This window comes from Lottia gigantea (genome assembly GCF_000327385.1).
Source record: "Lottia gigantea unplaced genomic scaffold LOTGIsca_3, whole genome shotgun sequence".
In the NCBI taxonomy this organism is placed as follows: Eukaryota; Metazoa; Mollusca; class Gastropoda; family Lottiidae; genus Lottia; species Lottia gigantea.
In genome coordinates, this window is record NW_008708986.1 from 3,804,952 (window position 1) to 3,823,064 (window position 18,113).

At 34.3% G+C, this 18,113-nt stretch overlaps 4 protein-coding genes across 4 annotated transcripts in view; all 4 read right to left on the bottom strand.

Annotated features, from left to right (window-relative positions):
* The window catches only part of LOTGIDRAFT_153366 (hypothetical protein), a gene marked incomplete at both ends in the record, with an annotated part of 1,309 nt that extends 505 nt beyond the window's left edge, over positions 1-804 (bottom strand). Inside the window, one exon of the mRNA XM_009057265.1 lies at positions 123-804. Coding sequence (XP_009055513.1) covers positions 123-804 — 682 coding nt within the window. The remainder of the gene's footprint in view (positions 1-122) is intronic.
* A 117-nt stretch (positions 805-921) lies between these two features.
* LOTGIDRAFT_153367 (hypothetical protein) lies at positions 922-2,282 on the bottom strand (the record flags this gene model as incomplete). The annotated part of the gene is made up of 2 exons (XM_009057266.1): positions 922-1,595; positions 1,700-2,282. The coding sequence occupies 2 exons, from the start codon at positions 2,280-2,282 to the stop codon at positions 922-924; spliced, it is 1,257 nt and encodes a 418-aa protein (XP_009055514.1).
* Positions 2,283-3,066: 784 nt separating this feature from the next.
* Positions 3,067-4,653, bottom strand: LOTGIDRAFT_153368 (hypothetical protein; the record flags this gene model as incomplete). The annotated part of the gene is made up of 1 exon (XM_009057267.1): positions 3,067-4,653. The coding sequence occupies one exon, from the start codon at positions 4,651-4,653 to the stop codon at positions 3,067-3,069; it is 1,587 nt and encodes a 528-aa protein (XP_009055515.1).
* A 7,962-nt stretch (positions 4,654-12,615) lies between these two features.
* On the bottom strand, positions 12,616-14,061 carry LOTGIDRAFT_153369 (hypothetical protein; the record flags this gene model as incomplete). The annotated part of the gene is made up of 1 exon (XM_009057268.1): positions 12,616-14,061. One exon carries the CDS (start codon positions 14,059-14,061, stop codon positions 12,616-12,618), a length of 1,446 nt encoding a protein of 481 aa, XP_009055516.1.
* Positions 14,062-18,113: the final 4,052 nt, after the last annotated feature.

Sequence of the window (18,113 nt, forward strand, 5' to 3'; positions counted from 1 at the left end):
ACAGCTCTGTTTAGTTTTTTCCATTTTTGGATGAATGTACAAACTATCGGTGTCGGTATAGTATATTTCGGGTTTATAAAATCCATTTATGACGTGAATGAAATTGTTCATTATTTTTTTACTGTGAGATAAAACGAATGATCCCAAATGACTAGGTGTTAGTCGTGTAGATTTACTGTCTTCGATAGTAATCTCTTTTTCTTCAATTTCCGTTTCAACAATATATTGAGTATCATTAATTTTCTCATAGGTTTTAACGCGTGAATCAAAGTTGGCCTGTAAAGTTGCTTCATTCCATAAATGTCTAGTTGTGAATATATCTTTCTGAATTGATTTACCATACAAGGAATTACCTAATAATTTCATGCAATTACTACCCACTATATTACCTTCTCGTTTATATTTATTTTTTAAATCTCTCAAAATTAAAATATAATCTCTATAGGGTGGAGTTTTAGAATTTTCTTCGTAAACTATACCATCTAATATTCTAATAATTCGTCCACCGGCTTTCACTATTTCTTGAATATCGACCGATGTTAAAACGTCGTGACAGAAACCATTTCTGAACCTGATTTTGTTACCCGTTTCCTTTTTACCTTCTTTATTCGTGAAAGTGATTTTATCTTTAGCTGGTATCGGTTGGAAGAACATGTTTTTGGGGTAGTCAAACCACACTGTTAAAATAGCTGTTCTAGGTCTGAATTTTTGTTTATTGAACAGCATCACAAATTCTTTTTCTTCTTCTGGTAGAAACGGTCTTCCACTTTCCGCTCTCGGATATTCACTGTCTAAATCCGACATGGCGGAAGCGTATAAACCGTTAGCATCAAATGCCATTAGTTTAGTACATTCTATTTTTTAAGTCTCGAATGAACCTCCGTTTTGTCTTTTGTACTTGCACTGTATTCTTTGAATAAATCAATTGTTCGTTTCAAATGGTTTTCTATTTGCCGAAACTCTTCCTCCTTTAATAGATCGTCTGATAAAATTTCTTATAAAAGGATTAGTGTGCGAATAAACTTTTTCTATATTTTCTTTTTCGGTATGTTTCGCAACCATTCTAGTAGTTTCATACCATTCTTCTTCCACCATTTCTTTATCGTAATGATATAAATAAGGTTCCCATTCGTGTCTCAATTCCTCCCAGTTGTCTCGCGTGTATTTAGCGATATCTAGGTCGGCAATCTTTCTCAAATTCGCGGGAAGATTGGAAGAATTTCCCCATGCAGCCAAACTAGAGGATTCGTGTTGATAGGAACACGTGAAATTAATATGTTGTAAATAATTACCCTTTATTTCTTTCTGTCTTTTCCATTTTTTCTGTAAATCTTCATCCGTGTATGGATTAGATAAAGGAAAAGATAGAATTCCTCTGGGTGTTTTTAAAGGGCAATGCGTTAGTTTTTTTGCATTTTTAAGCACGATCCAGTCGAATCCACTGCCGTTATGAGAAATTAATATTAATCTCTTTCTATCATATTGACCTAAATATTTCAACATTTGATCGATGCAATCTGTACCTACAAATATTTCTACTACATTCATTAGTTTATCATAAAATTCTTCTTGAATGGGATCTGACGGCTTTAAATCTGGAAAGAGATTATTTATTCTGTTTAACATTTTCCTTAGTTTTTCTAAATTAATTAAAGTGCAACAATATGGAATTGCTCTTCGTGTGTCTTTTTCTGAATACGTTTCGCAATCGCAAGCGAAAACGCATCATCGCTCATACTTGAAAGCACGTTTAGTTTGAGGGGTGAAACCTGTGTTACTGCGTTGTCGTCTCTACACGTTTTCCACACCTGTTCGTAATTGTCTTCTATTTCTTGAATTCCCAAACTTTTTTGGCTTCTTCTAATCAAACAGAAATGCGAGTTGTGTAAGTACAAAACCCAATCTAATTCATCGTGAACGTCTCTGGGGTGAAAATGTCTGTTTTTGGGATTATAAATTTGAAACGAAGTGTTAAATTTCTTGTTGAATTCATTCATTCTAGCACAAGTCATCACTCCTTTTCTATTTGCTTTTGAAAACCCGTTGATGTATTCTTGAAATTTACACGTTAAGTCTTTGTTCAAAACACGATTGACGCATTTGATAAAAAAGTGACCATCTGTAGGTATGTAACAATTTTCGTCTTCGTATTCATTTATCTTTTTAAGCAGATCAGTTCCTCCTCTGCCAACTCTCGACCTTTTGATTTCTTGGAAATTGTCTTTCATTAAAATTATTTTTCCTGTAAAATACCAATCGGAAGCATCGGATTTTTTGTCCATATTTGAAAAAATATTGTGAAAGGTTTTGGCATTGAAACCGAGGAGTGACATGTATTGTCTGTGATTCCCTTCCTCGACTATCTCTCCATCTATTTTAATTTGTCCTTTGAATTTTTTAAATTTATCAGAGATAGCCTTGGAAACATCGGAAAATAGGGCGTTTTCTATCAATGTTTCATCAAGTTCGATTTTAATCATATTTTTTTAAGTATATATTTTTGATTATTTCTTTATTTTAACCGCTGATATTTCTGTATGGAATTTGTCCAAAATTTCATTGAATTCTTGTAATTCTTCAACTGTTATGTTCTTGTCTTCTCTCGATCTTTCGAAAAAGATGTACAATTGATTAAGATACATATTCAAGATATCCGTTTTCTTTTTATAATGAGCTTTCTTTTTGCTCGTGAAACCTATAGCAATCAAGCCACAAGATGAAGTTTGAATAGCAGTAATTGTGGCTAATACAGTTGGGACAAGGACAGGAACCATTAATCCACCAGTCACGGCCGTTGCAAGTGTTGTTCCTATCGTTAGAACTACACTCGCTGTTTTGAAAACAGAATCGATACTACTCCATGTTTTCCTGCATGAATTGTACTGTCTTAACTTTATTTTCAACTCTTCTTGTTTGTCTATCATGTATTGTTGTCTGCTTTCGAGTTCCATTTTTTAAGTCGTTAAATTAAGTGAATTTCCGATAAATAGAACCACGGAATATCCCATAGAGCGTGGTCGTTTGGCCTAGTATTCTTAAATATTCGGGTATTAAAAGTAAAAACATTTACGCGTACGACATTTCTTTTTTCGTATGGTCCTCTTTAAGATGATAGGAATATTTTCTTTTTTCTTTTTCGATGTTTATCTTGGCTCTAAAAATATAACTACCAGCATGAAGGATGGAGTCGGAACCTTCGACAAACGTTAAATGTACTATAAACTCTCGTTCTTGTTGACTTTTATGAACATCGATAGAGGTGTATTTTTCACCTAAAGCAAAATATAGTTTTACGTATTCAAAGTCTGTTGTTCGTAAAAACTCGTGACTGCTCGATTCTATTTTTCCGTGTTCGTGTAAGCGTCGTGGAACTTTGTCAATGTTGCTTGATGGTGGATTTTCCGTCTCCAATATCATATCTAAATCTTTGATTCCAATGATATCCTTATCATTTTCTACTTCCATTTTAAAGGTGTCTACATATTTACCATTTTTCGTTTCAATTTCCTGATCCCTTTTATCAATCAAACGTATATTCTCTTCCAAATTACCACCATTGAATAATGAAATGTGTTTGACGCCCTTACCGGTTTGTTTGAAGACTACTATATTGACTTTAACCTTCATGGGAAACTCTATTTGAATCAGACAATTACCTCGAAAAGAAAACTCTTGTGTTTCGCCGATATCGAATACGTTTTTAGGTTCTCCGTATGCGAGTGAACCCACTTTTACTTCTGCTTTGAATCCGTATTTGTTTGATTTATAAATTTGGTCTTTTCTATCGAAGACAGTGTCACTTTCGAATGGTAGATTGAAATAATACGATTTGTCCGTGACAATAGCTTCTAATTTGCTCAACTTTCTCTCTTGTCTCAAAAAATCGTCATGAATTCTAGATACCAAAAGATTGACCTGTTCTTTAATATAATTTTTCATATCATCTCGAAATTTATTTTGAAGAAAGTTTTTAATCACACCCACTTCTTTTTCTAATTCGTCCGTGATTTTAGTATCCAAAGCAGTCAATTGTTGTTTCAACGTATCTTTGTCAATGGGAAGTGTGTTAATTATATCTTGAACATCTGATTTTTGCTTCGCGATCTTTTCGTTCAAATTGGATATCGAATTTTGTAACTCGGTTTTGTCCGCGGTCTTGTCCAGTTCTGCTAGCAATTCGCCAAGTTTTCTTTCCAAAACGGCTAGTTGTCGTTTCAATCTATCCTCGTTTACATTTGGGTTGTCTATTAAACGTTGGACGTCTATTTTTACCTTCGTAATCTTATCGTCTAATTTAGATATCAACTCACTTGTTTTATCCACTTGAATAAGACGTTTCAAACTCGTGAACTCTTGTTGTAGTTTGGGTTCGTCCACAAGATTTTTAATATTTCGTCTGATGAATCTTTTCACGTCCTTATCTATTTGAATTGCGTTTATTTGATCCAGTAAATATTTCTTGTTCACGGCATCGTTATCGTTTCCTGGAAACTTTAAATTAGTTATTTTGAAATTGTTCATATCGATATCCCCTTGTAAGGTGTCTCCGATTTGATCCACGAAAAAAGGTTTCGCTTTGTTTATAAACGCCGTAGAACTCATGGGATTTTTAGATTCTAGAGGTAAAGACCCTAATCCAAACTTGTTTGCCATTTTTATTGAGTTAAATTTATTATAATTTCTTCAAACTTTTCTCCCAAACTCAACCGATATAAAACCCAAAGCGACAGCTGACCACACAGCTTTTGTCCTGGCATTTGAATTTGAAACGTAGAACATTTGATTGGTTTGCTAGTCAATTTCGTTATCTCTTCTGTCGGTTCTAGTTATTCGAAGAATCTTTGTGTAAAGCAGAGTGATGAACTCCTTTTTGATCCGACGTGTGAATGTTTGTGATGGCGTAAAATTTACCTTTCTTGTATTTCAGTTCATCAATTTCATCTCGCATGCAATAATAAAACGGCGAGACGTTCAACTCCTTGGCCCATTTCACAAGTTGAAAATTTGTGGTCGTGTCTTTTCCGTATTAATCGAGAAACGCATTCATTTTTTAAGTTGATTTTTTTAGGTGTTTTTCGAAGTAGGCGGTAAGTATTGCTAAAGACCCAATTGACGAAATATATACGTAGTTTGTGTTTGAAAAAACTTGTATAACATTCTGATAAAACACATTCAATAATATTTTGAAGATAAATTTAAAAAATCTTAATTTAAGAGAGCGTAAATGCTTGTCGACATCTAAATTTCTTAACCTTTCATCTAAATCTTCATTTTCGAGATTCATTTTTAAAAGTCAGTTTTTTGAAGTTCATTTTGATAAAACCTTCCTATGATTTGTTCTTTGTCTTGATCGATCAATTCATACGTGGGAGGTGATGTGTTGTTTACTTTATCAACGATGAATATCTCGTTAGTCCAATAGCCGACGTAACCTTTCTGAAACAATGATTTATATTTAAAAATACGAACTCGATCTCCAACTTTGAATTTGGGTTTAATATTCAAATTACTAATCTCGTTTTCAAAGTTGTTTCGAGTGTTGACGGACTTTATGATATTCGGGTTATTAGAGGCTTGGGATGGCGTCACACCTATAGACGAATGTATTTTGTTATTGTATTCGTCGACAACAACCGGTAATATTTTAAGCCATTTTTGAGATTTCAATTCCGTGAATTTCTTGAATAATTTGCTTTTAAGAGTCCTGTTGAATCTTTCTATCACTACGGCTTTACCTTCGTTATGCGTGCTGTAAATTTCAAACCCCAGAGATTTTACATTTCTGTTGTAGAATTCGCTTCCTTTATCAACCCACAACTTTAGGGGTCGTCTGTCGGATTGTTTCATTATGGTTTCGAATGCTTGTTTGACAGTCAGACCCGATTTGTTTTTCAAGGGAAAGACCCAAGTGTATCTCGTGTATATGTCGATCACCGTCAAACAATACTTGTACCCTCTCTCGACTGGCATGTTGATTAAATCGGCTGACCAAATTTCATCTTTATCAAAAACTTTGACTCTTTGTGAATCTCGTCTGCTATGCCCATTTCAATTTTGCCTTCAAGAGTTTAATGATAAGAGCCCTTTGTAATTTCTCTTTGAAAGTGGGATTTGGAATATTTTCGAGTTCGTCTATCATTTGTTTGTCTGCTTGGTGTCTGAATGTTACGTCTTTATTTCTGTACAGTATGTCGTGTTTGAGCGCTGCTGCGTCAACTCTATTAACGGGTTCTTCCCCTGGTTTGGGAATATCATTTTCGTCTAAACGCAGATCTAACCTAGTGCCTGGACCTGTATAATTGTGGCCTGGGAGATGTTTTTCTCCGGGATATTTTGCCCATGGATAATGTTGTAATCTCTTAATATTTTATAGGGCAAGAAAGATTAAAGACTTAGAGGCCAAGTTGGAGAGCATGGAGACAGAAAATAAAAAAATTAAAGATCAAGTGACAGAAAAAGACAAAGAGATACTATCATTAACTGGAAGAATTAAAATTGAGAAATTTGGTGTTGAGCTTTTTTCTGCGAACAGTGCAATATTCATGTTTTATACAGGTTTTACATCTTTGTCACTTTTTTATACATTTTTATACGCCCACATTACAATGTGGTCGTATATCGTCGTCGCCCTTGTGAACGCAATAGAGACAACAGTTTTTATCTGATCATTTATATTCATGAGATCCTGGACAAGTTCGATTTTGACGATCTTTCGATGAACGGTTTTTGAATTATTGCCCTTGACTTATTTAAAACACGTGAAAATTTGTTTGTGAACACAATAGAGACTACAGTTTTCATCCAATTTAAATGAAATTTGGTGTTAATATTTGTAATGATGAGATCTCGGAGAAGTTCTTTTTTTGGCTATCTTTCAATGAACGGTTTTTGAGTTATTGTTCTTGATTCATGAAAAACGCGTCAAAATTTGTTTGTGAACACAATAGAGGGTACAGTTTTCATCTGATTTAAAATAAATTTGGTATGATCATATATAATGATGAGATCTTAGTCAAGATTAAATTTGGCAATTTTTCGATCAACAGAATTTGAGTTATTGCCCATTAGGGTGCCACAGAAAATACTTTTTTTGGCGGAGCTGCAGATAAGTTTGATATTTTATGAGACTTCATGTATGAAGTTTATATATGAATTTTGAACGAAATTGAAAGTCGCCCTAGGGGTGTCATCGGCCATTTTCAAAATGGCGGCAAAAATGGCGTCAAAATTCTTTTTATTCACCAAAAATCAATGGACTCTACTTATAAATGCCATGTAAACTGACCTTTATAGGCTTTTCGGTGTCAAGGAATTCTATTATGTCAAAATCATTCTGATCCAAAAATCCAAGAATTACCTCGAGAATTTATTCTCGGTAAGCCACAATTACCCATGATTGGTGCTGATTCTATCCTCTCGGACTTTGTCGGACCTAATTCTTGGCTCTTGTTTAATTTGGTTGGGAAATTGGACACAGCAAAATGGATGGCAGCAAATCCAGCTACGACATGGGAAACGAACGACTCTTTGAAGGAGATAAAGGGTGTCCTCAAAACACTCAAAGTTGTGAATGATCCTGCAGAGCGTGCTATCAAATTATGTTCTGATTTCCTAAACATGACCAGTGATGAATAGAATCGCCAAGACTTATACCAAGTCGTGGAGGACCATCGACATAGAGTCACATGTAGAACAAAGCTAGAATTATTCAAAATGTAATTTGTAATGACTGATAACTGATATATAATATGCATTTTTAACTGATTGTGTGTGTTTAACTTCGAGTGAGTTATGTATAAATAAAAAAATCACATATGAAATTCAGGTTAAATTTGAATGTGTAAGTAGATATCCAACTTGATTGTACTAAGGTTATTAAATGTATTTCATACGGTAAAAAAAATGCTAGGCAACCACTTGTTTGATTATATTAAGCCAGCTGCAGCATCTATGACTAGATATTATTATAAAGTTTCAAACAATATCAATGTATCTTTAACAGGTTGTCAACGAAACATGTTATTGATTGAAGAGCTTTTTATGTTTTTATATCGTTTAAACTGTCTACTTTTAGACGAGGATTTGGCTGTAAGATTTAGTTGTCATACAAGTACCGTAAGCCGTAAATTGATTACATGGACAAATGTTTTCTAGAGTTATCTCCCAAATGGTTTTATAGTTTTTTTTTCCGATTCTGGTAAGAGCGCACAGCCAAAACTGCATATGTCACACATTAACTGTCATCATTATGTGTCATAAAGTGCGTGTCGTTGTTGTTTAAATATAAAATGAGGCATTTTCACCTAACCGGAAATGACTTCTCTCTATGTGGACGTATATCTGGCACCCCTGTCCGTCCGTCGGTCCGTCCGTGTGTAAACGCTCTAAAAACTAGATTTTTTGATGGAATCAAATGAAATGCGGTATGTGTATAAATTTTCATAAAACGAAGTCCGAATTTGAGCTATTTTCGACCGTTAGATGCAGAGTTATTGCCCTTGCCCCAAAATCTTGAATATTTACCATCCGCATGCCGTTGTGGGCGTATATGTCTGTGGTCCTCTATCTTTTACTACCGAATGTCCACAAGCTTTTTTTTCAGTAAGAAGTCTCACTGTGACTGTAAAATGCAACGTTTCACCGATATATCACCTAGAATACGCACTGCATAAGCACAGTCGACGGTTCTAGTTTTCATTGTGTTACATCTGTTTTATTTACATCTGTGGTAAATTATTTACATATTATTTACAGCATATCATGATGTATTTTCACCTTAGTATTTTATCATCTATAAATTGATTTATGTATGTACTGACAGAAATTTGTATATGTATATTTCATTTTATCATACGACACACTCATGTACATTCATACTCATAAAGTTGATGTTTGATAGATATATTGGCAATTTATGTATACCTTTCCCCTGCTATTCATCCTGTTTCCTGTAATTTTGATAAACTTTACAAACCATTAAGAATTTATCGTATTCGTGTGCTCATTGGTGTAGCCTAATTGTTTCTTATAATTGAAGGATGAACCCAATATGAGAGGTATTGCCCTCGTTTTAAAAACAAATTCAAATTTTAGCTTGTAAATAATCTTGAAAGCACAATTCAGAGACGGAAAGTTGAAGCAGGACTTATCATTTATTACATTTAAGAGTTGAATCATAACTTTCACATTTATTGCATGAGCCTTATTGCAAACCCGACATTCCAAATGGATGCTTCATACTGCCCACCTGACAAAATAAAAAAGTTGAGTTGAAGTTGACACACATGTTACATTTCCGTTTACCTAACTGCATTACTGTGTATTCATGTTCAGTTTAAAAAATTGAAACACGACTTTCAAATTATAAATGATTTACTTTACATTACAGCATAGACCTAAACATCTGTCTCTGTATGAGCCTCTGATAGCTATTTGGACAGGTGTCAGCTGGTGTAGAGACAGAAAAAATAAGCCCTGATAAAAGGAAAAATTTCCACATCTCTGCGGGTGCAGGGGTTTTAAACCTATTCAGATACCTCGGAACTGCAAAACCCAGATATACCCATCAGAGGCTCGAATAGAGGCAAATGTTTCGGACTAATAACAGAGACAAGATCTGTATATTAAATTTAAATTATTTTTCCTAGCAACAGATTGTCCTTTTCAACATTCAATATAATGGTTCAACCGCAATTAAGTGTCTATAGATTTTCAATATTGCACGGCGGGCTTGGCATAGTGATATCATCATCATTCATTTTATTACAAACTATTTCGTGTACTGGTTTGATTGGAGTACCGATTATAAAGTACCACACCCATTGCGCAATAAGACGGTGTTAAAATGGTCCGTCAATAATTCATAATATTTCTAAATTTGACCTTATTTGACCTACGTTGTGGGATACCCTCTGGGATGTGATGTTTACAAACAAAACCTGAATACGTTACTTAATTTCTTGTCAAAAAGGTAATAACGGTATTGCTTGTGGAAATTATAGCCCATGGGTGTTTGGACAGGTTTCAAAATATGGTTTAATAGTAATTCATTTTCATTTGCGCTATTTTAAGCTGGCACTGCAGCTTTCAATTTAAAAATCAAACGAGCTTACCTTCGGGAAGTGATGTTTAATTATAATTCTACGAACTATTGCAGGAACGGAGGAATTCATGTGAGATAAGGCATGCGCAGTCAGTCTTTAAATAATCAACAACTGGGATATAACTATTTGCCGGAACGGATTATTTTTGGAGGGTACCCGTTTTGGGTGGGCACATGAATTCCTCCGTTCCTGCAATAGTTCGTAGAATTATAATTAAACATCACTTCCCGAATGTAAGCTCTTTAATTTTTAAATTTCTACTTCACACTATTGCTACGTCACTCCGGAAACCACGTGAGATTTCAAAGCATATCACAGTAGTTGGTCAAGTATAGCAATCAGAGTATACATGTCAATATATATTTATTATTGTAAATCTTTAACAATATGTCAACAATGTAAACTTCAACAAGGAATAACAATACAATAAATTGTAACAAACATTAGTTAATATTCTTCCTGAATATAAAAATATCTGAATGAACCCATTAATCAGTTAAATAATAAAGATAATCAAATAAGAAAAAATCTTTAAAGTTGTGAAAAATGAATATAAAGATTAACACAAAAAACTTTGTAAAGTGGTGTCTTTGGCACTTAGTTCACTAACAGGTTTGAAATAAAATCTGTTAAATGTGGAAGCATTACTCCAACCAGCAGATTGGAGTATAACATCAAGTGGAACATTATTTTGAGCAAGTTTTGAAGTTACAGCAGACCTGGTGCTGTGAGTACTATATATATCAGCACCAGCTTGTTTTAATATGGATCTAATCCACCGCAAAATAGTGTCTGTTGAAGCTGGCTTATGTGGTTTGGTAAAACTAATTAAAAATTGAGTATGGTCACCTCTTAAGTTTTTAGTTCTATTTATATATTCAGTTATTAATGAATACATACACAAGCTAGAATTTGTAGAATTCTTAGCAAACTCCAATGCTGCCCTAAAAAGGTGAAAGACAGTATCTGCAAAAATGGCGTTTTGAGAAAAATCGAGGTTTGAAGTTTGAGATCTTCCCACTTCCAAATTAATGTTATGACTGTTACTAAATTTTGGTAGATACAACCAATAATCACCCCGAATTGAAATGTTCTATCATGATATTGATATCTGTGTCATGTCTGTGGTAATGTCAGATACTGCCCTCAACATGCTTGACAATACTTTTGACCATTACTTACCATACGAAGGTAAATGACAGTATCTCACATTTTGTGGTATCGCACAATATAATTATGACAATATAACAGTTTAAAAAGAAACAATAAGCCGAATTTGCATTCTGAAAAGGGTTACTGGAACAATAGGTAAAGCGAGAAATTGGACTATTATAATAAAAGATGGGTTTCCTTATTTCTAGTGTCAAATTAAGCAAATTATTTGGTTAATTGGTGTTTCTAATGAATTATCATGTATTCTTAATCATATCATTATGTTCTCTTTGTATATAATTAACACTTTTAACCAATCATAAATGTCCATGTATGTACATCTGGATAAAGAAAAAAGACCTTTTTGACCTTTCTTGATCGGTCACTCATTGGATTTTTGCTGGAAATTCTCTATAATTTAGCTAATTATGAATTAATTAATAAGGGAACCCATCTTTAACAATTTTAGATAATACACCACCCCTGAAGGTTTTATTTCTATTGTTAGTACTTTTAGTCCTGGAAAGTGTTATTGATAGGAATGAAATATGTCTAAAAGTGTGTTGAGAAGCCGTATAAGCTAATTTATCATACTGGTAAATCATACAGAAAAACAAACAACATAAAGAACATTTTTTCATCAAATACAATACTGAAACAAGATGATTTTATGGAAATTAATCTTCATATTTTTCTGTAGATTCATTGAAAAGATCTTCACAGTTTTTATCAATGTCAATACTGGTCCAAAATATACGTCGATTTGTAGGCATCATGGGGCACAACTTTTCAACAATATCAGTTTTCTTCTCAAGGGGTATTCCTCTGTTCTTCTGGCGCAGTCTCTTAGGAAACACCAACATTGCTCCTTTTTTGTGAAGCCCAATTCAATGAACTCGAGATCATCATGGTTCAATGTGTAGGACAAAGTTTTCGACCCACGCTTCACTTTTATTTCAACCATTTGGGTCAACTTAATTCCAGATTTCTTCATCTTGGCTGCAGAATGGATAGGACTCCAATCACGAAAATCAATATTTGACATCTGTAAACCTTCTACATTAGAACACCTTGATACAACATCTACAAAATCTGAAAAATCTAATACTTTGCCACCTTGTTGACGATTCATTTGCTGCTCTACCTGATGATGGACAGAGTCAGCAGACATAAATGTATGTCCTGTTTCAAAATACTTCAATGTTACGTCTTGAGCTTAAACATCATTATTGTTAACCAAAGTTAATAAGGCAGAAATGAGGTACCAATTCTTGTTTTGAGCAACACAGTTGTCCAGCCACAGTACAATATGCTCTGCATCTCGCATCTCCTTCAAAGCTTTCACAAAAGCGGAGGCAATTTATTTGCCCTGCCTACCACCTATTCCCTCGTGCCATAAAACAGCCAAAGATCTCTCTCTAATGTGTGATGGTTTCTTTGATTGCTTACCAACTGCAGCGAACGTTTCATTAAAAGCAATGATGCGTTTCGTAAAAATTGCGGTTTTGTTACCTGGCATAAGAGGTAGCATAATAACCTTTTGAAGATCAACACTTCTTATCAATATGTTTGCATCTGCATTAGATGCATCAGTTTGATAGTGTACTCTAGCTGATGCAGCTGCCTCGTTATGTCTCTTCCAGGTACTGCATCTGTCACAGGTAACGCCATCAGTAAGATCAGCGTGGTCTGATTTGACATGTAGCTCATGTTGGAGACATACCTCACATTCTTCTTCACCCAATTTAGTGAAACTGATCTTCATATCTTGGATAAGCTGTCTATATGTATCATAGCTGCATTTTTGAACAGCAGTTGATTTAAAATCATCATACATCATACGAATTGAAACATCACTCGGTAGATATCTTCTGTTTGGGGCGTGAGCCCTCCTATAATGACTGATACAGGGATTGAACGACTCAATATGGGCCTTTATTGGTTCTCTGTTAATCTTATTGGGTGGCTCTTGCATCCCACGTTTGTCTGGTGGGGGTGAAATATCTGAAGGCCTGGTGAGCTTCATGACTGTGTTAATCATTTTATCATTTTTTGGATGATAACCTAATGTACAAAGGAAGAAAACCTTGCAAACAACTTGAGCTGTACCATGTTCATCCTTTAGAAAATATTCATAGCTGAGTTTTCTTCTACTTGGAGCTTGAGTCGTCTGTCGACGCTTCTCGTTTCTATGTACATTATTGAACAAATACTGTCTTCTCCCATTGTAATTAAGTTTCCAATATGCTTCCCAAATTTCTTTCCTACGTTTTTCATCAATTTTATCTAAACAATTTCTTTTGCAATTTTTACAGGGTTCTCTTATTGCATGGTCGCTCTCAAGGTTCGGTTTGTGTTTTTTGGTACTAGGTTGTTTTATTCTGTCATCTAATCGCCCATCTGTCGTGGTTTCGTCTTTGTCAGGTTCATAATCCGGATCTTCATTAACATCGTCAGCATTAGAATTTTGAAATTCTTCATTATCATCTACACCATAATCATAGTCTCTATGTGTACCAGTATCTATTATCACTTCCAAAAGATCATCTGGAGATCCTAGAAAGATTCTTGTTGGTGTTGTTGGTGCCACCATGTCTGCATAAAGATTCTGAATTATTCTTGAAGGCTCATTGTTGTGTTCTTGCACTGCAGAATTTAATACCTCAGGAAATAATTCAAGCAGACAATTCTGGTCCATTTCAGGTTCTGCCACATCATTTTTTAATTGTGCACATTCTTTAGAATCAGATAAGTTGTTTTTAAGCGATAAATTGAAAATTTGTTTCCCTCTAGATAAGCTATCCATGCTGTTTTTATCCACCTTGTGCAGCAGTATCTCACAACCTCTATATGAAATTGGAACTAGTTTGGCAGAGAAAGGCAGTAACTTACTAAGAAAGGGAGGGAGAGGACAGTATCTACCATTTACTGCTTTTTAACTTTGTAACTCTGCATAAAATGTAGATACTGTTGAATTTTACAGCCAATAACTCTTCTTATTCTTCATATATACATTATTTTATATCACAGAACAGTATCTGCTGGTCATAATGTTACCCATAACTCATTTTCGTCAAAATTGCAGATACTGTCTTTTACCTTTTTAGGGCAGAATGGTTTTAAATGAAACCCAGGGCGAGATTGTTTGATTAGTCTTGATACACAAAATATGTATTTCGAGTCACTGACTTTCATGTCCTTAATATCTAAGAATTGAAGTGTTTGTGTCCTTTGGGCAGTAAATAAGGCCAATAAAGTGACCAGTTTCAATGTTAATTCTATTAAAGTTAACATTGTAAATGGTGAGAAATTACTCAAAAAAGTCATCACAAGGTTCACATCCCATACTTCATGGTATCTTGGTTTAGGAGGGTTTGCGTTAAACGCACCTCTTAGAAATCTTTTCACAAGGGGGTGTTGTCCAAAATGAACATTTGATATGTGTGGTAGAATAGCTGAGAGAGCACTTCGAGCATTATTGACAGTACTATAAGATAGTTTTGCATCAACTAAAGTTGCAAGAAAATTTACACCATCTTCAACACTAGGTATTAACGGATTAATTCCTGGATTATGACAAAAATTGTTCCATTTAGTTATATGTGTTGAGTATTGAACTTGAGTTTTATTTCTCCAAGATTGTAAGATGATGCTTGAAGCTGATGTTGAAAGGATGCTGTTAGTTGTTTGTTTCCTGAGACATGGCAAATCAGCAGACAAAGAGTTTTGTGAGGCGGATGATGCAGACTGGTTGAAGAACTTAGTAGATGCTTTGACAACTGTAAAAAAACTGGTGGTTGTATCAGCAATTTTGTTAACTTTGGGTACCATGATTGTGTCTTCCAATTTGGTACAACTAATATTCCTATGGCTTTTTCTTGAATTATTTTTTGTAGAACCATTTGAACTATGCTGAAAGGAGGAAAAGCATAGAATTTATATGTTGACCATGATACAGAAAATGCATTAACAGCACAACAAGAAGGGTCACATTCATAAGATATGTAAGAAGAGAACTGAAAATTTAGTCTAGATGCAAATAGGTCAATATCTGGAAACACATCAAGGATTGCTAATGCCCTTTGTAGTGATTGTTTATTAAGCATCCACTCAGTGTTTGTCCGACACTTCCTAGACTGTTTGTCAGCTTCTATGTTTGATATACCAGGAATATCAGCTATGGTTAACCAGATTAATTCTCTTTGCATCATAACCAAATTTCTTTTGAAATATCATTGCATAATTGTGAGTGACTTGAGCCCATATGCTGTAATGTTGCCACAGCAGTAATATTGTCAACTAAAACTTTAATATGGGAGGAAACAAGGTACTTCTTAAAACTTTTAAGAGATAAGAAAACAGCTAAGGTTTCTAAATAGTTTATGTGAAAAGTTCTTTCTAATTTACGTCATTCACCCCCAATAGATTTATCCTCTAGTGTGGCTCCCCAGCCAGATAGTGAGGCATCTGTTGTCATAGTAATTGTTGGGGGTTCTCTTTGAAGCGAATTGTATGTGTTCATAACATTGTCCACCCACCACTGAGTTTCCAGTATTGCACTGATGTGTAATTGCATCTGAGAGTCAAAATTGCCCTTAGATACCAGGAGACTGGAACTTTTATCTTTATCAAGTGATCTATAGAAAAGTGGGCCATACATAACACCAGGAAAACTTGATACTATCAAACCAATAACTTTCGCTAAAAATCTAAAAGTAAGCTTCCCAAGATTGTTATAATTAAGTAATTCTAAACAAGCTTGTCTTAGTTTTGTCTTTTTTTACATCAGTTAGACGCATAGTCATTGTAGAGGAATAAAAAAATTATAGATTTGGATGGTTTCAAGGTGGATTTAACTGGATGTATCACAAATCCTAATTTCCTAAAAATGTCAACAGTTGCTACTACATTAGCACAACATTTGTCATAACTTTCACCCATTAGAAATATATCATCTATATAGGCAGATGACACATGTCCGGCAGATCTTAAGAAGGACAAAGGAGGTTTTAGTAACTTTGTAAATTTTCTGGGACAAAAGCATAGCCCATTTAGAAAACATGTAAAGCAGTAATATTTATTTTTCCAGAAAAATTTTAGGTATTTTTTGACACGAGGGATCTATAGAACTCATGTAACAATCTTTCTCTATCAATTTTATGACATTGTCTATAGTATCCATTTTAAAATGATTATATTCGATACATAGATTCAATTTTTTCAAGTTTAATATCATTCTATATGTACCGTCTGGCTTTCCTCTAAGAAAAATTGGCGAAAGAGAATCATGATCTTCAGCATTACATTCTTGAAGAACACCTTTGCTATGAATATCATGAGCGCCAAATACATTATGTGGTGCTTTATGTTGCTGAGGTAATGGTGATTGAAAATTTATTTTTGTACCTTTCACCATTTCAATAATCTCTTAATCAGATGTCATACTTTGCCAAAGCGCAAGATATTTATGAAGACAACCTGCTTGAAAATTTTGAACTTCTGCATGTAATTCAGCCAAAAGATTAAAACAATATTTATCAAAATCACTCACCTTAAAAACATCTAGTTTTAAGGGTGACTTGGTTTCCATTACTTTTCTTTCGTTTGTTTTTTCTTGTACTGGTATGATGACTTCTGGTTTTTGTATTTTTCTTTTTGATGATAATTGTTGTATTTCGGTTTGTCTAAAAAAAATGACTATTACTATACCTGTCATAGGATTTATTGCTGTAAGATGACCTCTGTGGTTCAGGCTTACGACTTTGGACCTGCTTACCAAGTTTATTGGTTTCTTTTATTGCAGACAAAGATTTTGGAAGATCCTCGCCAAACAATTGAGTACCTGTAATAGGAACACTCTTTGAACATACAGAACTAAATTCTTTATTAAGGTAAGGCTTTATCAAATCCCTTCTTTTGTAGGACAAGTCCTGTGAGGCATTTCCTAAAAGTGCAATAGCATCCACAGCTGAAGCTTTTATAATGGATTTCTGAATACCTGCCAAGAGACTCCTTGATGTTCGACTCAAAGACCATCAAGACAAGCCCGGCAATGAAGGAACATCTGCTGTGGCTGAACATCTTGCTATGGGAAGGAAAACAGGACATAAAGTCAACTTTGACAACACCAACATACTGACAATCAATAAGCACATAGATAACACCAGGAGACTTCATGAACCTATCCACATCAGAAGATATCAGACCTTAACAGAGATGAAGGTGTTCGTTTATCGCATGCATATGATAAACTTATCAACTTGTAATTATTCATATTCAAACAATTTCCAACTTTAAGCATAGTTAGTTATATGAACAATGTAATTTCTATTAATAAAAGACTCCAATACCAGCAATAGTTGTTTAGTTAATATTCAATTACTCTTTTTTAATTCATTTACTTTACTTCAATTATTTTACTTAATCAGCCTGTATGTTATTTTAAGAATTATGTACCTCTTATTGTACTTGTTAAAATTTAATGTAATGTATCAATAAACCATTTATCTCTTGTGTGTTCTTAATAATAAGCATTAATGTATATATAGTTTGCCCATCACTTCTTCTCATTATGTGCCTGAGGACGACGGGGGGAAACACGTCGAAACGTTGCATAAAACTTTAACCAGTGATTGTTGTTCCATAAAGCTGTGTCTATATATCTAACTAATAGGTTACAACATCTAACTCATAGGTTACAACATCTAGGTTATCTTGGTCGTGTGATCAAGAGGACAAACCACCTTCCTAGCTGTCAATTTGGGAACTGATCATCAACGTGATCTTTTGCCGGTCTCTTTCAGCATGAGGATCATCCTTCTTTCTGATTGGTTAAAACCAAATATAAATATTTCAGCA